Source organism: Podarcis cretensis (genome assembly GCF_951804945.1).
Source record: "Podarcis cretensis genome assembly, chromosome: 15".
In the NCBI taxonomy this organism is placed as follows: Eukaryota; Metazoa; Chordata; class Lepidosauria; order Squamata; family Lacertidae; genus Podarcis; species Podarcis cretensis.
In genome coordinates, this window is record NC_137185.1 from 16,815,914 (window position 1) to 16,842,780 (window position 26,867).

A 26,867-nucleotide genomic window follows, 5' to 3' on the forward strand; every position below is an offset into this window, starting at 1 on the left:
GTTACTCTCTGCAGCTGCATCTGATGGGAGGGGAGATGCTTTTTTGCTCTTCTGATGTGGGGGAGGGAAGTTCGGAAGAGTCTATGACTTTCTTCTCCTTGGCTTTGCTCTTCCTGCTTGCTCAGGGCTGGTATCATTCTTGGCTTGGCTCCTCTCCTGGGGGAGACATGCCTCCATTTCTTGCCTGTCCATAAGCCACAGCCTTCCACACCTCCCTTTGTTACTGTAGCCACTCAACGCTGACCGACATACATCCAACACCCATTCTAATACCATTTCCAGGTCCCCCCCCCCAAGGTTTTGGCCCTGATCATTGATCAGCCTTCCCCAGCCTTGGCCTCCAGCTTCCACCATCCCTGACCATTGGCCATGCTGGCTGGGGAAGATGGGAGTCCAGGTTGGGGAAAACTGTTGCAGATGGACTGGAATTTCCAAGGGTTGATCCCTCTGACTCCAGCCTCTGAAGGTTGTGGGTGAATCTTTGGTCAACCAGCCGCTGCCCTTGGGAGCCAACCTTGCAGGGTTGGTTGTGTGTTCCAGGGCAAGCTCCCTGCCAGTGAGACATCTTTCTACACAGGCACCCACAGCCTTCCAGATAAGCTGATGCAGTCTACATGACCCTTAACCCCCCCCAACAATAATGTTTTCAGGGTTTAAACCAAGCCAATGCTTCCTATCCAAGCAGGGATCCTGGACTAGCAATCCCATTCCTGGACAGTGGTGCTGCTCCAGAAAGAGGCGATGGGCCAGCTCTGAGCGACTGGTGCTGCAATGTTTTATTGATGCTTTGCGAGAGTAATTGCCGTTTGAGTTCAGTTCATTTAATAATGTAATTGAGGGATGTGAGTTACTAAACAGGTAGGAAGTGTATTGATTCTTTCCCCCCTCAGGCAAATCTTGTTTTTCTACAGGTGAGGAGCTGCGATGAGAATCTTCCCTTTAATTGAGAGTGAGGGGGGGCTGGGATATGCAGAGTGAAGGCTCAGGATATTTTTCTTCTCCCCCACCCAAAAAAACCCTGCTGTGCAGCAAGTGGGTCGAACAGACTTAATGTGGGTGAGATGAACGACTTAATCAAGGAGATGGGCGGCAGCAGAGGAAGAAAGACTTGCAGGGGGAACAGGCATACATGCAGAGGGCGTGTTGTTTGGAAAGCAGGGGCACATTGGTGGCTGCAGCCAAATGATGCAGCTTTGACCGCTAATAAACCCTCATTTCCTTGAAACAGGCTCCTCCCTCACTGTCGTCATTAAAACATGCTTGTTGACAACTGAATAAACAACAAATAGAATTCCTTAAAGTTAACAGTATTTTTGTTTTTTATAAAATGGCATATGATGCGTTGTTTACTCCAGCTGCATTTGGATAGTCGCTAGGAGTGAAAAGGAACACTCTGTTTTTCATTTCAGCATTTGGGCTCCTGTGTGAATGCAGTTGCCCTGAGCAAGGCTCCTTAACCTGCAGGCTGAGTTAGTGAGGTTTCAGAGGTCTCTGGGGCAAGGTTTACAGAAGAGAGGCTTGCTAGAGTTAGGCATTTTATTTTATTTTATTTTATTTTATTTTATTTTATTTTATTTTATTTTATTTTATTTTATTTTATTTTATTTTATTTTATTTTATTTTATTTTATTTTATGGAATGGATTCATGGAGCTGGGTGTGGGTGTATCTTTGTGTGCAAAGAGGGGGCCATCTTAGGTGGCACCTACTTGCCCCCCCCCCCCACCTGGGGTTTGGGGATGGACCTGGTGGCCGTGGGGGTGGGGGGCAGGTGGAGCAACCATGTTTCGGAATGTTATTCATTTGGCATTTTTTTCCTTTCTAAACAAAGCGCCTCTCTGTTATGATGGTTAAAGCAAGCCTGGAAATGTGTGAGCAAGAAAAAGGAAGTCTCAGTCCCTGGGTTCCCATTGCCATTGTAAATTCTTCCAGTTGCTCTTTCCTTCTCTTTTGTCGCACAGAATGACACTCATGTTTTTACTGGGGCTGTGGCCAATGCAGCTCCAGCACTTCTTAGAACACCACCCCTTCTGCTGGTACTTCTCCTGCGACCCTCTGTTTGGTCTCCAGGACAGCAAATGCAGAAACCTGCTTGCTATACACCCTCTCCGTCTGCTCCTGCGTACGTACACACACACACACACACACACACACACACCCTGCATCATCTCTCAGCTCTGCATTGCCAGTTAGCACTTCTCTGGCTTAGCGTCTCTCCTTCGGCCTCCTTGGCTGCGAGATGTTCGTGCCGGTACTTTTGCTGTGGGACGTGATGGCGGCCCGGCGTCTGCTGGTGACAAACTGGGCCAGCACATCCTCTGTGTCCCCAAAAGGATGTTGCAGGCAAGGGAACACGGAGTCTCTCCCCACAGGTTCTCCGAGTCGGATTGCAGCTGGTTGCCAAGCCCGGAATTAGTCTGGAGCAGATTGCTACTTTCCCCGACGGGAGTCTTTGGCATTCTGGTCTTCTCTGGGAAGGTGTTTGGCCTCTGGGAAGGGCTGGGAGCATCACCACTGTGAAGTCACAAGGGCGCAGAGTGACACAACTGAGCAAAGGTGCTTTCGCCTTATGCTGGAGGACTTTGAATAAAAGGTTTGTTCTCCTGGTAGAACAAAAACCCGCTATCAGTTAGCAGTCCGCTGTCTTTGCTTTTGCTGCACAAATATATTTCTCTCTCTCTCTCTTTGCCTGTCTACAAAGACCCACAGTCTTCCCAAATGTCACCATCCAGCCTGTGTCCACCCACGGAACAGGGCTGCTGCACATGGCCTTGTTTCTGCACATGGTGACATGGCCTCTGGGCGGTTGCCTAACTGATAGGACCCGTTAGATTCCCACTTCAAGGAATGCCCTGCCTGTCCCATGCCAAGGCCTCCCAAAGCTCTCCTTCCTTCCTCCAACCCCTCCGAAGCAGGAGGAATGATCCACAGTGCGCTGCTACCTGCCCTCCGTGGTCCATATCTTGCTTTGTAAAATAGGTCGCCATGAATATTTCACGCGGCTTGATAAAGAATTCATGCAGTAATTCAGCAGGGGGCTGGCTTGGATGGAGCAATTAGTTGCTTTCCTGTTGTGGGGAGGGGGGGGGGCACAGGGCACCTGGCTGAGTCACCAGTCCTTGCTAAGAGCTCCACACCCACCCAACCCTGCCTGCTGACCTGATAATCCTTCCCTGAGAATCCAAGTTTTGCTTCTGCGCAGAGTCCCACAAACGCAACACACAACCCAACCAGCAAAGGGAGCTCTCGGCCCTCTGCAACCTATGAGAATAGGGAGCCCTTACGGCCTAGCCTAGAGCGAATCCCAGAGAGCAGCAAACTCTGCGGCAGGGGATGCAGAACAGGGGTGGCAGTTTGCCTTTTCTGCCCCTAAGAATGGCAGCCAGCCAGACCATACCAGCTGTCTTTAGTTCCGGCAACCACAGAGGAAGATGCTCAGTTTGGGGGGGGGGGGGCAGCGGCAGAGACCTGGATCATACTCGTGCATGACTGACATTATGTCTTAATTCTCTCAGAGCAAGATGGGGGCAGGGAAGTGGCTTTTTGTTTCATTTTTTTTTTAAATGCAGTGTTGCAAAATATTAAAGGCACTTAGTTTGAAAGATATATATTACAGAATTATGCAATAAGCAACGGAAAGGTCAGGATGAGGAGGGGATCGGTATCAGTTAGCAGCTTATTTGTATATTTCTTAACAGTAACATGAGCATATAGGGAGAGGGAAAGTTGTGGCCTATACAGTGGTACCTCGTGTTACAGACACTTCAGGTTACAGACGCTTCAGGTTACAGACTCTGCTAACCCAGAAATAGTACCTCGGGTTAAGAACTTTGCTTCAGGATGAGAACAGAAATTGTGCTCTGGCGGTGTGGCAGCAGCAGGAGGCCCCATTAGCTAAAGTGGTGCTTCAGGTTAAGAACAGTTTCAGGTTAAGCACGGACCTCCAGAACGAATTAAGTTAATAAGTAGAGGTACCACTGTATGTGGCAATTAAGTTCTTAACCCGAGGTACCACTGCATTTTATTAAAGCAGCCATAGACTTCTGAATGCTGGATGCAGGTTCAAATTGTGCAAACCATCCTTTACATGCTTAATAAAAAAGCATGCCATATTGCAGAGAATTCATTAGTTTTATTTTGCCCTCTTGCTACTTTTAATTTGCAAGTAAGTTTTGCCAACAGCGCTATCTCACCCACTTTGTTCTACTATGCTAAGAGGGCAGCCCCATTTAAGTCTTTCCAGTGCCTGGCAAGAATAGCCCTGGTGGCCAATAATAAATGCAACACCATCTCTCTGCAGTGTGTAGGGACGTTTCCAGTTTCAAATCGATTTAGGAGTGCTATCTGCAGGGAGGCAACGATCTCACAGTCAACAATTTTACCTATTTCTTGAAAAAGTGAGGTCCAGAAGAGCTGTACTTTGGCACAGGACCACCACACATGTATATATGTGTAGCAGTTTCTTGGCAACCACTCCAGCATCTCGGCAAGGAAGAGGGAGCTGCATAAGCCAGTCTGCAAGTGGTTAAAGACCACCTATGGATTATTTCCAATGTCAGCTCTCCGTTTCTTGCTGAGATGTGTGTTGTTTGTGGGAGAGGATGGATTGTTGCCGTTGGTTTCTCGCATCTTTATTTTAGATTTTGTTGCGCTTTACAGTGGTACCTTGAGTTACAAACGCCTCAGGTTACAAACACTTCAGGTTACAAACTCCGCTAACCTGGAAGAGTTACCTTGAGTTGAGAACTTTGCCCCAGGATGAGAACAGAAATCGTGTCCCGACGGTGCAGCAGCAGCAAGAGGTCCCATGAGCTAAAGTGGTGCTTCAGGTTAAGAACAGTTTCAGGTTAAGAACGGATCTCTGGAACGAATTAAGTTAATAACTAGAGGTACCACTGTATGTGGCAATTGTTCGGTTTGGTTTTGTATTTTTAAAAAATGTTTCCTTTATTGTTTATGACCACTTTTGTCGGAGGTTTGCATTGTTTTCATGTCGTAAGCCACCTTTTAATCTTCAAGTACAGTATGTGGCAATTGTTTGGTTTGGTTTTGTACTTTTAAAAAATGTTTCCTTTATTGTTTATGACCACTTTTGTCGTAGGTTTCTATTGTTTTCATGCCGTAAGCCACCTTTTAATCTCCAAGTATGTGCGTTGATGCTGAGAGCCCATTGGCCTCCTCTCTGCCCTCCTTTCAATGACTGTAGACCATGGCTCTTCTCTACTCATTTAGCAGGCTGTTCCCAACTCCATCCCATGTGTTTTCTTTGTCGTGTTGGGAGCGATGCTCTCAGGGAAGCTGACCAGGGTGTCTCCCTGGACTTTGCCTCCTCCCTCTGGCTGCCTTTGTGCTAGGAATGCGAGTGTTTGCAGTGCAGCAGGAGGGTCGCCTCCTGCAGCCAGAGGCAGGTGGATCTGCTGAGCTCCCTGTCCGCATCATCTTCGGAACCGAAGCTCATCCATCTTGGTTTGGCTTGGTGAAGGCTGAGCAGGGAACCCTCAGTTGACTCAGATAAACATACTTTTACGGCCCTGGGAGTCAGATGGGGCTCCACCTGCCATCTCTTCCTCCTTTGCCATGGTTCTGATTTGGGGCTTTCTCTGCTGTTGTCATACGAAGATGCCAAATGGACCATGTGAAGCTGGCGGCATCAACCGCCCTGCCTGCTTAAGCCGGCATATGCTTGGGGGGTGGGGGTGGAGGTTGGCCTTCCAGTAAGGTTTGGAGTGGTGGGATTGAGCTGGAAAAGCATGCATGGGCCCTTTTTAATTAGATGCGCTATTTGAAGTTGCCTTAGGATGCCTCATGCTCTCGATGGGATGGCAAAGAGCTTATTGAGTAATGGAACCATAAGCTTTGAAGGGACCCCAAGGGTAACCAACCCAGGCCCCTCCAATATGGGAATCTCAGCTGAAGGATCCTTGAGAGGCAGCCATCCAACCAGGCCTAGCTTAGCTGAACCTCCCAGTGATGTTGCATCGTAAGGAGAAATGTCCTGCTGATATTTTGTTTTCTAGCTGGCCTGGGTAAGCTGAATGGGGGTGGGAGTTTCAAAGCCTTCCCCCACCCCAGGAGCTGGCGGAGGCACAGAGGCTGTTCTGCCTGCTCTTCCTCCTTGTTCTGTACTAAGCTTGGATCCTAGAACAATAGGCAAGCAGGATCCTAGAATGCAACAACTGATTGGCTTGCAGGAGCAGACCAATCAGGCTCCAGGAGGAAGTTAATCAGCCTATTAGGCTGGTAGGGTTGTAGATTGCAACAGCTGATTGGTCTGCAGGAGAAGACCAACCAGGCTTCAGGAGGGAAGCAGAATCAGCCAATCAGACAGGACTCACTTTGTAAATAATGTATATAAAGGCCTGAAGTTTGGGGGGAAATTCAGTCACTGTTTTACCAGCTGCAATAAAGAGCATGAAATCACTGCAGGACTCAGAGTATATTTCACTTCTCCTTTTGACTGGTGACTGTGCAACTGAGCCCCTTCCCAATTCCTCTTGCAGGAAGGCGACTCTCTGGGAACCATGGAGAAGCTCTGCAGGCAGCTGACTTACCACCTGAGCCCCCACTCTCAGTGGCGACGCCAGGGCATTGTGAAGAGGAAGCCGCAGGCCTGGTGAGTGAGGTGGGACTGCGGGCTGGCAGAGGGGCGTTCTTGGGGGAGTTGAGGGTGGGCTTGGGGCAGAGGTGGAGCCACCAGCAGTGCAAAGGAGCCTCCATCCCAAGTCACTGCAAAATGACTTGTGTCTCCTCCTGACCATAGAGTTGGAAGGACCCCATCTAGTCCAGCCCTGCAATGCAGGAATCCTCTGCCCATTGTGGGGCTCAAACCCTGAGATGAAAAGTCTCCTGCTCTACCAGCAGAGCTGTCCCAGTCATTTAACGTCTGTCTGTTCAGCCAAGGAAGAAAAAAAGACAGGAAATCTCGCCTTCAGTGGGTGGCAGCATTTGGTGAAAAGACTCTGGGCTCTGTGAACTAATGAACTCTTTCTTCTAGCCTTTTCTGTGATGTTGGAGCACATGGGGTAAGCCAAGCCCTGCTTGGAGGCACTGTCTGTCCCCTGCGTGGCTTGAATGGCAAAATGGCAAAATGTCAGGAGGGCTGTTGGATCGGGGCCTGGTACTTGGAAAGCAGATGAGGCTGGTGGAGTGCCCAGTTCAGCTGCCCAGCTAGCGCTTTCTGTGGGCTGCCACCCTCACACTGTGGTCCTTTTCTCTCTTCTCCATTCTCACTGAAGCCTCTCTTCCTGCTGTCGCCTGCCCTGCCCTCTCCAGGCTGGGAGTTTTCTGCTGGGGGCTGCAACCAGCTGGTTGGGGCATCCTTCAGACCCTTTATGTCCCCCACCAAAACAGAAAGAGGCTTGGAGTGGCTCTGAAAGCATAGCCTGAATAAGCAAATACTTCTTTGTATGCCCAGCAAAGCCTGGTCTGTCTTGGAGATGATGGGGGCGGGGAGAGGTGGGGACATGGCCTGCAGCCCACCCCCTGCGCTGATGTCCACTTAAGTTGGATATAATCCTGGTTACTTTTGATGTGGCCGTGTGGACCCTTTGGGAAGACAAGGGACCCGAGGAACTCTCTGAAGCATAAATTAAAGGATTTGGTTGGATGTTTCTAATTACCAGCCCCATTTTTAATTAGCAGTTTGCTCAGTGTGTGTGTTCCTGACTTCTAACAGACTTGATTGCATTATTTCCTGTCAAGAGATGCAAGTCGGTAGCTGGAGTGCAAAAGGCCTATTCTGGGGCAGAGAAAAACTCTCAGGCATCGCAGTCTCTCTGGGACTAGTTTGTGTGTGCAAAGACCATTGTGGGTGGGAGGGGGGGGGGTTGCAGGGGAGGGGGGAACGTGGAGGACAGCAGGCCCCAGGGAGAGCTCTACCTTTGCAAACCACTTGGAGCTTTGGAGAGGGATGGCAGAAGCCTTCCACATAAATTCCTAGCAGTGGCATTTTTGCTTCTTGAGTAGGGCTGGCCCTGAAGCCAGAGGAGCCTTCTCAGGCCAGCAGGGGTTTAATTTGGGCAGAAGCCATATAAGCCAAGTTCTTGCCCCCAAGCGATCTGCATACGAATGAGTCCTTTTGGCAGAAGTGGGGTTTTTCTTATCAGATACAGTGGTACCTCGGGTTAAGAACTTAATTCATTCCGGAGGTCCGTTCTTAACCTGAAACTATTCTTAACCTGAAGCACCACTTTAGCTAATGGGGCCTCCCGCTGCCGCCGCGCCACCGGAGCACGATTTCTGTTCTAATCCTGAAGCAAAGTTCTTAACCTGAGATACTATTTCTGGGTTAGCGGAGTCTGTAACCTGAAGCGTCTGTAGCCTGAAGCGTATGTAATCCGAGGTATGGGAGAAGACATTACAGGCGGTAGATAAAAGTACTTTGGAGCAGGAAAATATAAAAGAACAAGCCTTCTCCATTTAGGGTGGCCTTTCCCCATCTTGTGCCCTCCAGACGTTGGCAGCCCGCAGTTTTCTTGAGCCTGTGGAACTCTGTGCCGCAAGGCAACTGCTATGGCGAACCATTTAGCAGTTTAGAAAGATGGATTAGATAGCAGGCCGAAAGTGATTTTGCTAATTGCCAGCTGATTATGCTATCCCTTAGGACTGGCTCTGCCCCTGCACCACCACCCATTTTCAGCCGCCTCAAGTAGGCCCAATGGGTAGAAACTTCAAGGAAAACCTTCTCTAATGCTATAGATTTTGTCTGGCATGAAAGAAAACTTCACATTGCAGTGTGTCACTGAGCAGAACCTTTTCTTTTAAGAATTGTCAATCCTTCATAAACAGAATATTTTATAGGGAGCTGTTTTTTAGCCATTTCCAACATTTCCAATCTTTCTGTTGGGAAAATTGTTAAAATAGGAAGAAACTGAGGGTGCAGAGCTCCTAGCATTTTCCCATCCTCTCCCCTCCCCCCCCCCACCTTCTCATCTCTGCGTCTTAAGACTAGCCAAGTCTCTCATCTTTCCCAGAAGTAACTGTGGGCCCCTTCCTCCCCCAACACCCCACCAATTAGCAGCTAGGGCTGGCAGGGGCGGGATTTGGGGGAATATTGGGGTTGGGGGCAAAGGGTTAAACAGACAAAATGGTACAGATAGAAATGCCTGGTTTTTAAAACAAAAGAGATGTTGCATTCCACATTTTGTGGAATTGAGTCAGGTGGGCAAAGGCGGCTGTCAGAAGCTGCCAAGAAAAACAGAGAACCTCCAGCTTTCCAAATGTAATTATGAGCCAACGAGGACGATGATACTATTACAGTGGTACCTCGGGTTACATACGCTTCAGGTTACAGACTCCGCTAACCCAGAAATATTACCTCGGGTTAAGAACTTTGCTTCAGGATGAGAACAGAAATTGTGCTCCAGCGGCGCAGCGGCAGCAAGAGGCCTGCTGGATAAGAACAGACCTCCGGAACGAATTAAGTTATTAACCCGAGGTACCACTGTATTATTAAAAGATGAATAGTGGTTGAGCCCCTGTCTTTCCTTGCTGGGAGGAGAAGGGAGCCTTTTGCTGCCACCAGGAATCCTTCTGCGTTCCCAGCAAGAACGGTCTCTCGAGACTGAGCAGATTTGGCTGACCTAAGTGAGTGACCTCCTTTGCTCTCTCTTTTCTGCAAGCACAACACACACACACACAGCTCACAGTTTGCAAAGCAAAGCAAATGAGCTCAGCTCTGGTTAGGGATGTTCCCATTTCTGTAGGGTCTGGCCTGGCTCCATGGGAGCTTCCTCCTATCTCTTCCAGCCCCCACTTTCTCTGCTGCGCCAATCCCTTCCTGCCATTGCAGAGGCCTCGCTGGGCATGCAGATAAGCTGGCGCATGTAAAGGAGGAGGAGGCGGCGGCCTGGCGCAGTAGGGCTGTTATTGTCTCTCTTGTGTGGAGGGATTCCCCCCACCCCCTCCAGGGTTGGCTTCATAAGCACCTGGAGACCCTTAAATCTCCACTCTTGCAGAAAGAACAGTGCAGAGTTAGAGCGGCTGTGCCAGCCTCTCCGTGCAAAATGTGGCTGGGTTTGGCTGTTTGTTGCTTCTCTGTGCTGATGTTGCTGATTTATAAAAAAATATTTGTATGCTGCCCACTCACACAGGATATCAAGGTGCCTTAAAATATGATGTACAAATACAATAAAACAAGTTTCCTATCCACACCCTGCCCTCCGAGAAGTGCTTGACAATTTCAGAGGGCCTTGGGGGGTGCACGTAATGGTTTTTCTGCCTGCTGTAGTGCTTGCAATACACGGTGCTATATTACATTTAAGCGTATTGTTATTGCCTATTTTATTTTGTACCTACTGTGCACTGCTCATAAAGGCGGGGCTTCCCCTCCCTCTGACAGGGGAAATGCAGACTGAAGCCTCTTGTGAGCTCAGGAGCCAGAGGAGAGTGAGCTTGCAGGTTGTAGGATGTGCCTAGGGTGGAGATGCTCTGTTGCTGGGTAAAGTAAGGCAGGGATTGGTAGGGGTTCTTTCCTGGCTTCCTTACTCCACCCCCCACCCCCGCTTAAAAAAACCCACCATCTCACCCTGAGTGATCCTGGCTGGGCACCAGCCTTCCTTCTAATCTTTGTTCAGATTAATTGGAGATTAATTTCTGTTTGGCTTCATCTGCCAACCTGCTGTCAGAGAAATTGGAAGCACTTTGAAGTTTCCCTCCAGGGGGAAATCCCTGCTGATCTTGGAGGGGCAAGAAGATGCCTCCTGCCTTCCTGTGTTCTTGTCTTCAGGCAGAATGTTAATTTATTTAGGAGCTATTTCTTTAACGGAGAGCCTCTTTTTCATCGTGACACACAGTGACCTGGATCCCCTCCGCTTCGCCTTTGTGATTTTCATCCTACGAATTGAAGTGGGTTTTGTAGCAGCAGATGATGTGATTAAGCCATGAACCCTCTTGGAAAGAACTATTTTGTGGGGTTATTATTGAAGGCAGTAAAAGAGAGAGAATAAAAATGTATGCTTTTTGTTGCGTTGTTAAAATTTAATACTCTGCCCTTGTCTTTTAGATAATTCTGGCTAAAATTTCAGAAGAAAATACTTGCATCTCTACATAGATTACTCTTAGCTGTTAATGGTTGGTTAACGTCTAGTTATATGGTCACATGTGGCCCTTGACCCCTTTGCATGTGGCCCCTGATGCCCCTTGCAGCCACCTTATTCTCCCATTCCATTAGAGTTCTTCCTTCCTTCCTTCCTTCCTTCCTTCCTTCCTTCCTTCCTTCTCCTTTTCACTGGCTTTTAAGTTCCCTCACCCTACTTTTTATATAGTTTCAGAACAATTGGAAGCAGAAATATTTTATTTGATAAAAAGTAAAACATTTTCCAACAGAATAAACACACTTTTTTTACTGGCTGCGTGACTCTGGCAGGAGGAGACATTTCCCCCTCAGCTGCCTCTAACAAATTCGTAGGCTCTCTGTCTGTGTATCATGCTAAAGTCAGAAAGGGAATACTTGCATTTACTTCCCAGAGCAACGCATGCATTTTAATGCCCCAGACAGAGGCTGCAGGTAGCGAACCACAAGGGCTGCCCAAGAGGAAAAGGGTCTGTTCCCAGCAGCTGCCGCCTTGATATCTACCCTCTGCTCAGCAGGCCCTTGAAAAGTCTTCAACACCTGCACCTGCAAGTCTCCACGCCACCCAAAATGAGAGAGGGTTCTTGTCCCATCTGCCACTGTTTTCTGACAGTTTCTTTTTACATGCCGACATAACTACAGCCAGCCTGTAGAGCCAGCAAGGCAGCGGATTCCATTTTGCAAGGAAGGAATGTGCAACGGGATTGTTTACGGAGCAGTTCTCTCTCTCTCTAAATGCAGTAATTTGCAGTTTCGATGCAACGCAGGCTGGCCGGGCCTGTGATGGGAGGCAGGCGAGCTCCCAGGTGGGTGGAATCGCTCCTCTGGAAAAAGCAGAGACAGCACTTGTCTCTCGCAGGAGTTGCCTCCGTCCTCTGTTTTTCGGTGGTGGGGAACAACTTTAGGACGGAAATTTGATAAGCCCGTCCTCCCCACGTGGGCGAATGTTTTACAGGGTGACTCTTCAAAGGGAGCCCCCTCCTCTTCCCTGCTTTTTGCCAAACTTGAACCATTCTGGGTAGCAGCTGGACTGGAACGGTTCCTGGGGTCTTGAGCGGGGCTCCAGATCCTGCGGACATCTTGAGCCTCATCCTTAAGTTGTGCTCTCAGCCACCGAGCACCAGGGGGTGACCTTCCCCCCCACCGCACCCCAGCCTCCCTGGCAAACTCCTTCACCTCCTGCTGCTTCCTCGGCTGTGTCCCTCCAGGCTGCAGCTCCCAGCCAGCTGCTGCCTTCGCTTTAGCGGCACAAACGGCACTTGTCACTTCAGATTCTCTGCTGCCCTTTCTGGCAAGGCTGACTCCTGGCCAGCCAGCGGGAAGGTCAGAGCAGGCAGGCAAGCATCTGAATTGGCTTCCCTTCCTTGCTGCTTAGCATCACAGGGGACAAATTATTTACGTCTTAAAGCGGATGCTTCTCTCATGTTCACCAGAAGGGCTCCGCACCCAGCAGGAGAACCCTCTCCTGGCTGCAGCTGCCCCTCCGTTGGGGTGGAGTGTGGGGCATGGACTGGCTGGGGTTACAGCAGGAGCAGGCAGGAATACCCCTCCCTTGTAGGGCTTGGCTCTGGCACAGACCCTCTCTGGTTTTCTATGTGGCCAACTCTTCATTTGAGGGTCTTCCATTAAGGGAGAGAAAAGCCACCACAATGCCCAATAATCTTTTATTCCCTCCCCCACGAATCTCAGACGGACAGTAGCTCAGTCGGGAGCAGAAGAGCTGGGCTAGATAGGAGAAACACCGGATTAAAAAACAGCAAACCAGCGACGCATGTGCCTCTGAGCAAGAGCAGAGGGCCCCGTGGTGCAAGGTGACGGTGTACAGGGTGTACAGCTGCCCGCTGCCTTGCTTTTCAGCAGTGCTGCGTCGTACAATTGGATTTGGAGCAGGAGAAGTCAGCCCAGCAGTGACTGGTGGATTCTGGCTGTGCCTGTGCTTCTGCCCCCCTCACTTGATTCAGGGTGCGATGTGACTTGTTCTGCTTTTGAGTGGTCAAAGCGTGGCTGGATGCTCTCCAGGCGCCACTGTGGCTGTGACTCTGCATCCTTGTCGAGGCCACTGACTTCAGCGCTCCCCCCCTGCATCTGAGGCCCCAGAAGGAAGCTTCTTGAGGCGCCTGTGTGGGCAGCCGACAACAGTGCATCTGGGCTGCCTTCTGCTCCAGCCACGAGCCGTGTGATGAATGCCTTGCTTTTGGCCAGCTTCCGCCTGCGGGTCTGTGCCTGCCTGCTCTTGTGTTCAGAAGGGTCCTCGTGTGAGTCAGCGAGCCCTTTCCCCCAAGCAGGGAAGGTGGGTGCTCAGTGGCCACCCACAGGTGGCTCTGCAGGGTGAGGAAGAGCAGCTGGCCTTGGCAGCCGACTCTGAGCTTGGCAGAGACTCTCCACTGCAACGTCAGGCTCTGCAGCGTGGTGGGGTAAGGCGGTGCTTACAAAGGCAGAGGAAGGGATTTCATAGGCAGCAGATTTGCACCTCGAAAGCATCTGGCAGCCACAACCTCTGCAGCCCTTTTGCTGGACGGCAGATTACGTTTGAGGGGGAGATGCTGCCGCTGCCTGAGCCGCTTACCATGCTCTTGAGGAGCATTATAGAGTTGAGGGGCTCCCAGGTTCTTGTCCTGTGGGGTGGATTCCCCCCCCCCCAACTTAAAAAATAAAATGTGTTTCTGTAGGATTGAATCCTAGTTGACAGGGATCCTAAGGGTCATCTAGTCAAGGATTAACTATTTTATTTGGTTAACTAATTCCGCCCCCCCCCCCCGAAAAATAGCACTGTCTGTGCCTTTTGTCCAAACATATATGGAAGCTGAGATGAACCTGTTTTCTCTCTCTCTCTGTCACTTGCTGACCTTACAGGACAGCTTTCTCACCTAAAAATGTAAGTGGACTGCTTTAGCCATTTGGGGAACCCTAGGCTGAATTCTGAGCACACATGGGAATTTCGTAGCCACGATCAAAACCGATGGCTGCTTGAGCCTCTCTTATACCTGGCCCTGAAATGTCTGCCCGGTTTCTTTCCGTTTCTTCCTCTTTGTGTCCTTAACGGGAGGTTCTCAATGGTGCCTCCACCTTCCAGCAGTGTGAGTTAGGGACTGGCCAGAGACAATTCACGAAGCCCCTTCCTCTTCCCTCTTCCCTCTTCCTCTTCTCTTGCAGCTTGAAAATGATCCTGGTGGGGAATCCCCGGGACAACACCGTCGACCTGTCGGGCATCCCCCTGACCCTGAAGGAGCTGGACCGGGTCATCCCCTACCTCCAGCAGACCTCAGAGTACATTGAGAACGTGGAGCTCTGCTTCACGGACCTGACGGACGAGGTGTTCCTGCAGCTGCTGCCCGTCCTGAGCGCCCTGCCCCACCTGTCCACCCTCTCCCTCAACGGCAACAGGCTGACCAAGGCTATCCTGCGGGACCTGACAGAGGCGCTGAAGGACCCCAGGAACTTCCCCAGCATGACGTGGATCGACCTGGGCAACAACGTCGACATCTTTTCCCTGCCGCAGCCTTTCCTGGTCAGCCTCAAGAAACGCTGCCCCACCCAGGGGAACCTCCCCACCATCCTGGAGTTCGGGGAGGGCCAGGTGAGTGACTTGGAGAGTCAGGAGGGTCTGCCTTCCGTGGATGAGGACGCAAGTGGCGGTGGCGGCAGCAGCAGCAGCGTAGGCACTGCCAGTCCCGGAGAGCTGCAGACAGGCGAGGCGATTGAGGTCAGACTGCTGGAGAGTCAGGTGGCGGACGAGGAGGCGGATCCCCAGGGGCTGCTTCAGACATGAGGTGCAGGCACCTCTCACTTGGCCAGAATGCTCTCAGCAGACACCCACCCATTTCCCACCCCGATGACAGCAGCATCAGCAGCAAGAATCTTGGCCCCAGACTCCATGGATACTGAGGAGGGTCCTCTTGTGAGGATAATAAATGAGAGGACAGAAAGAAGTGATGTCGGGGAGGCAGGTTGCACCCTTCAGCATATTAGTGATGCTCTCGGCCCTTCAACTCCCAAGATCTTGTGACAAACACAGAGGGGAGATCTCTAGTGCTGCAGCCTCTTTAATTCCAGAGAACGAAAGCCAGACTGAGAAGGCAACATCACTACTGAGCCAGTCTTTGTCCGGTGTAGGTTCCCAGTTACGCAGAACTCTTCACCAGGACTTTCACGTTTGCTCATTTTCTGTTCCTTATAGTGGTTACAGATTGATTGCTTTTTTAAAAAAAGTTCCCAAGTATTTTCGTGGTAGAAGTTTCAGGAAAGGATTTTTATCCTTGCGTCAAAGGCAGGGGGCCAGTTATCCCACAGAACTGAGGGAAATGCTTATTTTTCAAATGTTAGGAGTGCATATCATCAGCCTGATCCAGAAGACCTGGGAAATTGCCTTTCTCCCCCCATTCCCACATGCAGCAGAGGAACAGACACTGTTCACTAGCACCAACAATGCAAGAAATAAGTGGATTTTGCCTCTCCCCTCCCCTGCCGCTGAGTCTCACAATTTAACATGCTGAGTTTCAGTGCAATGAAGGCAGGTGCAAAAGTTGCAGCCCTAAGCCTCAGATTCTAGGTCGGTTGATCCAGCAAAGCAGGAAAAGCCAAACTCCCTTTGCTTCACTCTCCCCTCCAAAGCTGCTGGGGCTTAAGTGTGGCCTGCTTTGCTTCAGGGGTCACCAACATGTGGCTTCTGGTGACAATACCAGAGGGAATCAAGCCAATGCTTCCAGATGTTCATGTCGCAATTGTGGTGTGAAATAGCTGTCGTGTGTCAACAGTCTCTCTGTGTGGTGTCTTCGGTTCTTTTGGATTTCCCATCACTGTGACAGGAGGAGACCGTAGAGGGGAGTTACTAGTTTACAAAACGCAGCCCTGGGGCCTCCACTAGTGGACCGTTTGCCAGCTAAGGCCTTGCTGAACTTCAGCTCCATGCGAGCGTATTAGCTCTTGTCGTTTTCCAGTCTGCCTGTGGACATGATAAGCCACCACTCCCCACTCCACCCACCCAGGATTAAGTCCGTAACCCCATATGCATTAAGTGCTTTAATTTAGGTAAACACCCAATTTGAAACAGGATCCTGCACAACTGCCAGGATCTTCTTAGAGGAAAGCCTATTTCAGCTTCCAACACCTCTCTTCTCCATGGGGGGCGGGGGGGGGGACACTGGACCAGGCTTATTTCAGCTGTTTTCCCCATGGCACAAATGCAACTCCACATTTTCAGTTGACCGGAGTGCCCACTTTTACACTCCAGAGGGACCAACCTAACCCTGCCCCCCACCCCCATCGGTGGCTCCAAATGTTGTCATAGTTTGCATGTAGCTGAAACTGTTTTTATATGCTTTGTCAAGCAGGCGTAACAATAAAAGTATTTTATTTAAATAGAAGGGTTTCTCAGCTGTCAGCTTAAGCGACAGCCTCCGTCTCGTGTGTTGGGAGCTAATCCTGCAATAGTGCTTTTAAGAGGCAAAGGCTGCAGCTGAAGCAAAGAGACACTGAACCAGAGAATGTGCTCTTTCCTCTGCCTACTAGCCAGGGTGGCTAGCACAGGGGGAGGGGGAGTGACAGGTGCTGCGGCAGAGTGGGGGTGTAACTGCATTACCAATGGTCTCTGTTAAGAGCCCAGGAGGCAGCAGCAGGGCCACAAGGCTCTTCTCCCACTACCTGAAGCTGGTTGGAAGAGCGAAGGCAAGATTTTGAGAGCCTAAGAGCGAGACTTTGTGTTGATCACCTTTATGTGTTCAAACAGCAGTCCAAGCTCTGCTCCAGTTTGAGATTTTGCCCTTGTGCATCTGGGCTTATCTGCAACACCTTCAGAATGAGTGTTGCCGTGACAAAAAGGCTGAATGCTCTGCATGCTGGATTGTGAGCCAGATACTCCCAGGCACGTGAACAGAATGAGCAAATCCACTGGCTGTTGCTCACCACAAGCTCTGGCTGTTTCAAAAGAGCGCCCAACAGTACTGCTTACATGCCAGCAGCTAAGATTTAGCCATCTATTGGGCTTCTCCCCTTGGATGGAATCAGTTGGGGGAGGCAGTAAGGGAAAGCTGCATGGCACAAGCATGCCTGAGATGTGACATTATCCCTTCCATTTTTGCTTCCTGTGCAGCTTCAGCCTTCAATTTGTAATTGTCAATGCACCTGTCTGCTTGGGAAATGCAGGCAGGCGCATTAATGAAGGCGACATCGTGCTGCCTGCGAGATAAAGTTTACTGCCTCACAGTCTGCAGTGCTTAAGACTATTATTACTAACCATGCCAGTCTCAGGGAGGGCCAAGTCTGTGATAGACTCACCAAGTGTCTCAGAACGATCAGCTACCCACCATTCACTGTACAGGGAATGAGCACACTCCCCTTTTGAGTGGACATGGGGTATATGAAATGAAAACCTAATAAAAAGCATATATATATGCTTATATATATATATATTTTAAAGGAGGGGCTGAGTGCCAAAACTACAGATAACTTGTGCATGAGGCTTCTATGGCCAATAGAATGAGCCCCTCTCACAGTATTAACTCAAATTGCTGGTGCCAAATCTCTCTGGTTAACTGAACTTCCAGAACTACAAAGTCTAAACCTCTTCTGTGCGCACACGCAAGTATTTGATTTGAGGGCCACCTATCTGGCCCAGAAGCCATCTCAAACTCAAGCAATGTTTCCTGGCTTGCTTTATACTTAAAAGGGCTAGCTTGTAGCCTTCCACACTACAACTCCTGGAATTTTAACTTACTGTCTGTGCTGGCAGAGGGTGATAATTGAAACCCACCAACACCTGCAGACTAGCCTGTTTGCATGCTTTCCCTCCTCAGGCACACGTAAAAAATCAGTGCAGTGCAGTTGTACATCAAAAATAAGTTTTATTCACTTTCACAGCTTATAAATATTTGTGGCCACATACAGACAGAAGAGACATTTCAAAACAGGTTTCTGTCTTCTGCCCTGTTCCCAAAACTTTGCAAAGATGAAGTTGGGATTGGACTTGTTTTCCAGGAGTTTTCCAGTTTTCCTCTACTTGTTTTCCAGGAGTCGCAGCCACACTGCCAGGTATGCCATATGCAAAGAGAGAGGTGGTGGGGTGCACCTGGGAAGGTCTTGAAGAAAATGCTGGGAAGGGGCTTTTGAGCTGCGTGTGGTAACAAGTCATCAGCCACTAACCTGAAAAACATCATGAAAATTTACATGTAAATACAGTAACTGGCACTCTTTCCAACAAACTCATTTCAGTAGAAATACCATGACCAGCACTGCTTAAGTTAACTGCACCATCTACTAGACTATGGCTGGGCAATATATCGCCCCAAACCAGTCCATATCATATTAGTTTCTCGTATGTCTGTGCTATGCAAAAATCACAATGTGGGAAAAACCTGAAGCCAGTCGATGCTTCCACCCTTATTTCAGACATTTTGATATATTGGTATATTGTGATGTTCAAAACCAGGTATCGCCCAGCCCTATCATAGGCCCTTATGATTAATCTTCACCCCTCTCCACTCTGCTGTGAAGAAGCAGGCACAAGGAATCTACAGCAGAGATTGCCTAAGGGCCAAGTGGTACCACACTTAATTACACCCAGTCACAGCAATTCAGATCCTACGAAACCAGAGTGCAGTGATTTGAAGGCAGTCATTACGTATTTGCCCTGCTAATGTGCCAGGCCTCAGTGACCAAGTGTAGGCAAGGGAGCACACATACCTCTTGGTTGGGAAGCATTTGGCTTTTCCAGGCTCTTGGAAATCCCTTGCCCTCTGTTCTTGACCCTACTGCCACCCAGAGGAGAAAACAAACAGTTGCTTCTTCTCACCCTCTATGAACAAGAAAGTACAAATGGTTTTCAGCAGAGGATTGCAGGTCCAATTTGTTTCCCCTTCAACATTTGCTACTTATTTTTTTTTTTTTTTTTATAATGATTTTTATTAATTTTCCACACATAAAATGAAGAACAATGTAACACAGTATTACTTCATAATCATCAATTCATAGCCTTTTTTCTTTGACTTCCCCATACCTCCCTATCCCTGCATCCTTGTTTAAAATTCTTTAGCAACCCTTAAGTCCATTGTCTTAGTTCTTTTTCATAAATATTTCTTAAGTTTTTTTTTTTGTTTACTGCTGCAATTCTTTACTTCTTACCCCCTGACATCTTAACATTCCTCAATTTTACAATTATTTTTAAGATATATCTTGAAGTTCTTCCAGTCCTCTTCCACTGTCTCTTTCCCCTGGTCCCGGATTCTGCCCGTCATCTCAGCCAGTCCCATAAAGTCAATCACCTTTGTTTGCCATTCTTCCAGAGTAGGTAGTTCTTGCGTCTTCCAATACTTTGCCAGTAGAATTCTTGCTGCTGTAGTGGCATACATAAAGAATGTCCTATCCTTCCTTAACACCACTTGGCCCACCATACCCAAGAGGAAAGCCTCTGGTTTCTTAGGAAAAGTCCACTTAAGAACCTTCTTAATTTCATTATAGATCATTTCCCAGAAAGCTTTAACCTTTGGGCAGGTCCACCAAAGGTGGTAGAAAGTGCCTTCAGTCTCATTACATTTCCAACACTTATTATTAGGCAAATGATAAATTTTTGCAAGCTTGACTGGGGTCATGTACCACCGGTAGATCATTTTCATAATATTTTCTTTTAAAGCATAACATGCAGTAAATTTAATACCGGTGGTCCATAACTGTTCCCAGTCAGCAAACATAATATCATGACCTATGTCTTGTGCCCATTTAATCATAGCTGATTTCACCGTTTCATCCTGTGTATTCCATTTTAACAGCAAGTTATACATTCTTGATAAATTCTTAGTATTGGGTTCCAACAATTCTGTTTCTAATTTTGACTTCTCTTTCTGAAATCCTATTTTCCTGTCCTGTTTAAACGTCTCATTTATCTGATGGTAATGCAACCAATCTCGAACCTTAGGTTTTAGTTTCTCATAACTCTGAAGTTTCACCCTTTCACCATCGTATTCTATAATCTCATGATATTTTGGCCATTTAGAATCCATATTAAGCTTTTTTACTTCCCTAGCTTCCATTGGTGACACCCACCTAGGGGTTTTGCTTTCCAACAAATCTTTGTATCTAATCCAAACGTTATACAATGCTTTCCTTACAATATGGTTTTTAAAACTTTTATACACCTTTACCTTGTCGTACCATAAATATGCATGCCAACCAAAACTATTGTCATACCCTTCCAGATCCAAAATGTCAGTATTCTCAAGAAGTAGCCAGTGTTTCAACCAGCAGAAAGCTGCTGATTCATAGTAGAGTCTTAAGTCCGGCAGGGCAAACCCCCCTCTATCCTTTGCATCAGTTAAAATCTTAAATTTAATTCTGGGCTTTTTGCCCTGCCAGACAAATTTTGATATATCTTTCTGCCACTTCTTGAAACAATCCATCTTGTCCACAATCTGCAACGTCTGGAATAAAAACAGCATTCTAGGCAATACATTCATCTTAATGGTAGCAATTCGGCCTAACAAGGAAAGTTTCAGCCTTGACCATATTTCCAAATCCTTTTTAACTTCTGACCAACATTTTTCATAATTATCCTTAAATAAATTCACATTCTTGGATGTTAAGTTTACCCCCAGGTATTTTACCCTTTTTGTAATTTCCAAACCTGTTTCATTCTGGAAACTCTCTCTTTCTTCCATTGTTAAATTTTTTTCCAACACTTTCGTTTTTTGTCTGTTCAATTTAAAACCTGCTACTCGACCAAATGTTTCAATTAATTCTAATACTCTTTTAGTACTAGTGTCTGGCTGTTGCAAAGTCAATACTAGGTCATCTGCAAATGCTCTTAATTTATAATGTCTAACTCCGACCTGAACTCCTTTAACCAACTGGTCCTTTCTAATCATGTTTAACAAAACCTCCAGGACCGATATAAAAAGCAAAGGGGATATTGGGCAGCCCTGTCGTGTACCTTTTTCTATAGGTATTTCTTCTGTTACCACGTTATTTACAATTAATTTGGCCTTTTGTTGAGAGTATATTGCACCTATACCGTTTTCAAAACCTTGTCCTACCCCCATCCCTTGGAGATTCTTTTTCATAAAAGTCCAACAAATGTTGTCAAAGGCTTTCTCCGCGTCCACAAAAATCAAAACTGCTTTCCTGTTAATGTCAACGTCCAGCAGCTCCAAAATGTCTATAATGTTCCTCACATTGTCTGACATATGTCTACCTGGGAGAAAGCCTGTTTGGTCCTTATGAATCTCATCTGCCAACACTCTTTTCAATCTTTTTGCCAAAATGTCTGCAAAAATTTTGTAATCCACATTAAGTAAAGATATAGGGCGGTAGTTTTTAACTTGGTTCTTCTCAGTCTCTGTTTTCGGTATAAGTGAGATGAAAGCCTCTTTCCACGATTCAGGTGCCTTTTTCCCCTTTAAAATTTCATTGCAAACTTCCTTCAATGGTTGTATCAGCCATTCTTTCAGCAATTTGTAGTATTTGGCCGTCAGGCCATCTGGTCCTGGTGATTTTCCCAATTTCATATTTTGAATGGCACCCTCTATTTCTTGTTCTGTTATTTCCTCATTTAAGATCCTTTTACTTTGTTCTGAGATTTTTGGTAAACCGTATTTTCTAATGAATTCTTCTATTTCTTGCTCGTTGGTTGGCCCTTGTGCGTACAATTTCTTAAAAAAGCTTTGAAAACAATTGTTAATCTCGTTGGGTTTGTGGATAATCTTTCCATCCATTTCTAAACTTGTTACCGTGTTCATTTTCTGCCTTTTTTTCAATTGCCATGACAGAAGTTTCCCACATTTATCCGCTGACTCAAAAGTTTTTTGTCTCATTTGCTTTATCTTCCATTCTATTTGTTGGTTCATAAGTTCCATGTATTGCATCTGATGAAACTTTATTTCTCTCAAAATCTCATGAGACTTTGGTTTAGACCTCAACTTCTTCTCTCCTTCTTTTATTTTTTCTAAAATTTTTTCCTTCTTTTCATTTTGTTGCTTCCTCTTAATAGAATTTTGTTGAATTAGGAAACCTCGCATCACGGCTTTGCTTGCGTCCCAGATTATTCTTTTTTCCACATCTGTTTTCCTGTTGATCTCAAAATAATCTTTTAATGTTTTAAGGGCCTTCTTATGGATCTCTTCATCCTTGAATAGGGTGTCATTCATTCTCCATCTAAAGGAACCAGTTGTTGTTAGTTTCATCTCCATCTTGACCGCATTATGGTCGGAGCACGTTTTTGGGCAGATTTCTACTTTTTTTGTTCTTGACGCCAGACTACTAGAAATCCAAATTTGGTCTATTCTTGTCCATGTCATTTTTGCTTCAGAGAAGAAGGTTCCCTCTCTCTCTAGAGGATTCTTTATTCTCCAAATATCAATCAAGTCCATAGTTTCAGTCATTTCGAAAAAGATCTTTGGTAGTCTCCCTTCTTTTGAAATCACTTGTCTCTGTGCTTTATCCATGTTTGTTGAAACAACTCCGTTCATGTCTCCCATCATTAGGATTTTATAGTCTAAAAAATCAACTAATGTCTCATGCAACTTCCTAAAGAATTCGGCCTTCCCTTCATTTGGGGCATAAACTCCCACAATTAATATCTTTTCTCCTTGAATTTGTATTTCAATTGCCAGGTATCTTCCTTGTTCATCTTTAAATATTAATTTTGGGGCCAACTTTTCCTTTGCATAGATCACCACACCTCTTTTCTTTACTTTGTCTGATGAGATGAATTCTTGACCGAGTCTCTTATTTATTAATAATTTCCTGTGTATCCTGGCAATATGGGTTTCTTGCAAACATATTATGTCTAATTGTTCTTTCTTCAGAATGTGAAAAACCTGTCTTCTTTTCCGAGGAAGGTTCAAACCATTACAGTTCCAACTAAGGAGTTGCAGAGACATTTTGTATTTAGGTAGCTGTTCCTCCAACTGCTCCTAGCTTCTGCTCTTCCTCCGATGGTGGTAGTGAAAGTCCAAATGACAAATTTGCTATATCGGGTGGTTCCCTCTCCTCCACGGTTCCTTTCTGCAAATCCTCCAGATACTTCTCTAGAAATAGTTCTTTATCCTGAATTGTTTTTATTTTAATCTTCCTTCCATTGAAGTTAAAGGACAATCCTTGTGGAAATTCCCATCTGAATGGTATGGTGTTTTTCTTCAGCAGGTCTACTAAACTCTTGTAATATGTTCTCACCTCTAAAATGTATTTAGGAATGTCCTTAAAAATCTGTATCTGACAATTTTGGATCACCAATGCCTTTTGGTAATGCAAATTCAGTATTCTATCTCTTTCTTCTTTTGATCTCAATGTAATTAAGCAATCCCTTGGTTTTTTGTCCTGCCTTCTGCCCAGTCGAAAGGCTGAAATTATCTCAAGTTCCTCATCTTCCTCCCATTCTTCCCGCCAAAAAGTTATAATGTTCTCTGTGAGAAATTTCACAAGGTTATCCCCTTCCACTTCAGGCACCAATCTAAATTTTAAATTCTTCTCTTTACGTTGAAGTTCCAGTAAGGAGAGGGCTGCATCATGCTCATTCACTTTTTTAACAATAGGCCCAAATTTTTCCCTTGTCTCTTCAGCTGTTATTTTTGCACTTTCTGCAATCTTTCGTGTTTCTGAATTTTCCTGAATTAATCTATTTATAGAATCTGTGTTCGATGCGACACTAGCCGTATTCACATCCAACCTTGTTGTCAACTCTGTTAATTTTTTAGAGTTCTCTGTCGAAAGTTTTGTCAATGCTTCCAGGGATTGATTTATTTTAAGTAGAGCCTGAGTCATAGGATCCATAGAAGCTGGTGTTTTTTCCTGCACAGCTGCAGTTCCTGATATAGAGGCCCTTTTCTTGTGAGCTTGTTTTGCTTTCTGCCTTGTTACTATCTCATCTGTAGGGGCACTCATATCCTCAAGGTCGTTCTCACAGAGTTGATTCCCAAGTGGAAAATCCCACTGTTACTTTTTCAGGTGCAACAGTTTCAGATAGAGCCCTCTAGAGGGAGCATTCAATTGTATCCAAATGGCAAAGATGGAAAAACAACAAAGAAGCAAGGGAATACAACAGTAGCCAAAAGTTTCCAATATCCAAATTGTAAAGTCTCTATTTTTCTATGTGGCCAAAATGCAACAAAGTACATCTAAGGTCCGATAACTTTTTTGCAAACAAGTCCCCACTTCTCAGAGTTTGACAGACCACGTCCCAGGTGTCTTGTTTGGGCAGCCCGACCCCAGGGGATTTGGCAATGGAAGTTCTTAATTTTCCAATAATTTTCCAGCAGATTAACAACGTTCCAATCCCTTCCCCCCTTCTCCTGCCAGTCTGGGGGGAGGTTTTAAGTCCGATGTCAGTTTGACAGCTTAAAAAAAATTAGAAAGGTTCCCTTTAAGTGCAGCTTGATTTTCGTTGCTTTATTCCTTCTGCAGTTCCTGGGAGGCAGACTTCCTTAATTTTTGCCTTTCCCGTTTTCAGCCAATTTTATTTTTTAAAAGTCCCGTTACTTTTCCAATCTTACTCACGGGTGTTGTGGTCAAATTCCAATTGCAGGAAGGAATCGGCGCTCTCCGCTCATGGCGACGCGGCTTCACTCCGCTAGCAGGGTGACGACTCTCAGCACCGCGCTTACCCCGATGCCGCTCAGAAGCCTTTAAAAAGGCTCCCTCACAATACCGGGGGGCGCAAAAGGTGCCCACCGAATCTCCTTTGTTCACAGGCTCCGCGCCTGTGATTTTAGGGGTCCCCCGCTTGCCGTAGCGGGTAAGACCCGAACTAACGGAGCAGTCCTGCCTCGGAGCTCGAGGCTCGGACCGCCATTAAGCGCTGGCGCCGACCGGAAGTCCCAACATTTGCTACTTAACAGACTGCTCAACATATAACAACACTAAGATAAGGGTGAGAGAACTCCCCTGGCAACCTATTGTGGCTCTCGGACAGAAAAAATGTTCCCCAAGCCAGTTTAGTTCCCAGACTGAAGGCTGCAGCTGCTCCAACCCAAATCCTGGTGCTAAATCCATTTGGACAAATGAGCCCTGATCCAGGTGGATTATAGAGGCATTATTAAACATCAATGATATATAAAATCATAGTTGGAAGGGATCACAAGGGCCATCTAGAAATTCAACATGGGGCTCGATCCCATGACCTTGAGATGAGGAGTCTCATGCTCTACTGTGCTACCTTAATCCAAACTGGCTTGGCCCAGGTGGTTTGCAATCTTCTGGCTCCAACATTTTCATTCACAGGAAGCATTAACCTAGCTTTAGATGTGAAGTGGGCTATCCTCAAGCAGTAAAACTAATGATCTTGCTCTCACCAGCCAGGACACAGAAGGACCTCCCCTCCCATTTCTGAAATCAAAAAAGCCTCATCATACCTTTGAAGCCAGGGCTACAGGAATCAGGAATGGTCCACTTGGGAAGAGGACAGCTTCAGCTCCCTGCAGAGAAAAAGGACAACCCTGTTAACCAGAGGTATTTTTTTGTGGAGGGAGCAGAAGCAACTGCACTTCCTCCCCACTGGGGTGTGGATTGCTCAGAAAGAACCTTCTCAACAGCAAAAGTCTGACGGTAATTCCAGCTTAGTTGAGGTTTTGTTTCATCACTGTGAGGCTTTCCCTAGGGAATACTACTCTGTATCAGAGACTTGTAGGCTTACCTTTAGGGCAGCTAGCTTCTAAGCAGGTGGGTCAGGATCCATCCTCTCTCCTGCCACTTCAGGTCTGGCCCCACGCGGCAAATGAAACAAACCTGCAACAAGAGAGCGAATGTCAGGGAGGAAGTAAAGTGAAGGTCTCCCTCTGCCTCAAAAGTAAGTGGCTCAAGGAAGAGGCTGGAAGAATCCAGTTCTGCAAGAGCCCAGCTGTGATATCAACTGACTGCGGAACCCAGTCAAATGGGTGGGGTACCAAAAAACTATTATTCCATGAGCCTATGGTGTATGTAAGCTGGAAAGCAACAACCCTGCACTTCGGAAGCCCACTGGCCCCCCTCGTGGCCGTCATTTCAAATGGGGGGCGGGTAGACAAAATAACTTCTGATATGGTCCCCCCTGCTAACCTCGTGGGCAGAGATCCTCCGTTTGGATCCGCAGATCCAGCCTCTCCACGAGCGCCCAACCCGCGCCTCGCAGCCAAGGCCAGATCTCGCCACCACGTGCTTTCAAGGGGGGACTCAAAACGCACCCACGGCCTCCTCCATCCCCACGCGGGGGTTATGGGGGGCAGCTTCTTCTTCACGGGCCTCTATGGGGCGGGGGTGAAAGGCGGCCCGCGTGGCTCTGCTCCGAGGTCAGCCGGTGGGAATCTCTCGTCAGTTCTCGCATCTGACGGCACTTCCTATCACGGCATCATCATCCCGCGGAGAGGGAAGCCCCCCTCCCAAGAAAAAGGCCCAGTGCTGAAGGAACCCCGAGGCTCGGCCGCGCTCCCCACCCCGCGGACAAACCTCGGCGCCTGCAAGGCCTCATCGTCTCCTTCCTCCCTTTGCAGAATCAAGTGCAAGAGGAGCAGCGGCGCAAGCGAAAGAACGAAGGAACCGCGTGCGGCTCCCTTTAAGCGCTCGGGACGTACCATGTAGACGGGCGGGAGGTGGCGGCAAAAGGGAGCTGGCGGCTGATTGGCTGGAACGTACCATCTCGGAATCTTGGGGGAGGTGGAGGGCGGCGGCTTCTGGGAGGAGCCGAGGACTCCATTTCGCGCGGCGGGAAGCGCGTCCCCGGCTTCCCTTGCAAGGCGGGAAAGCGAGGGAGGAGTACGGCTCCCAGCAAGCACCGCGGCAGCCCGCGAAAATCGCTCGGCTCGTCATTCAGCAGGCGGGCGAAGAGGGAGGGAGAGACCATTGTG

General features: G+C 47.5%; 1 protein-coding gene and 1 long non-coding RNA gene across 2 annotated transcripts in view; one reads left to right on the forward strand and one right to left on the reverse strand.

The window, feature by feature from the left end:
* Nucleotides 1–16,433, forward strand: part of LRRC75A (leucine rich repeat containing 75A) — a 29,203-nt gene extending 12,770 nt beyond the window's left edge. The window contains exons 3-4 of the mRNA XM_079954573.1: nt 6,500–6,612; nt 14,224–16,433. Coding sequence (XP_079810699.1) covers nt 6,500–6,612; nt 14,224–14,839 — 729 coding nt within the window. The 3' untranslated portion in view covers nt 14,840–16,433. The remainder of the gene's footprint in view (nt 1–6,499; nt 6,613–14,223) is intronic.
* A 1,641-nt stretch (nt 16,434–18,074) lies between these two features.
* On the reverse strand, nt 18,075–26,616 carry LOC307203666. Its single transcript, XR_013833313.1, has 5 exons — nt 26,470–26,616; nt 25,682–25,773; nt 25,401–25,463; nt 18,748–18,859; nt 18,075–18,207 (listed from the first exon to the last, which is right to left on the reverse strand). It is a non-coding gene; the product is annotated as an uncharacterized lncRNA (long non-coding RNA).
* Nucleotides 26,617–26,867: the final 251 nt, after the last annotated feature.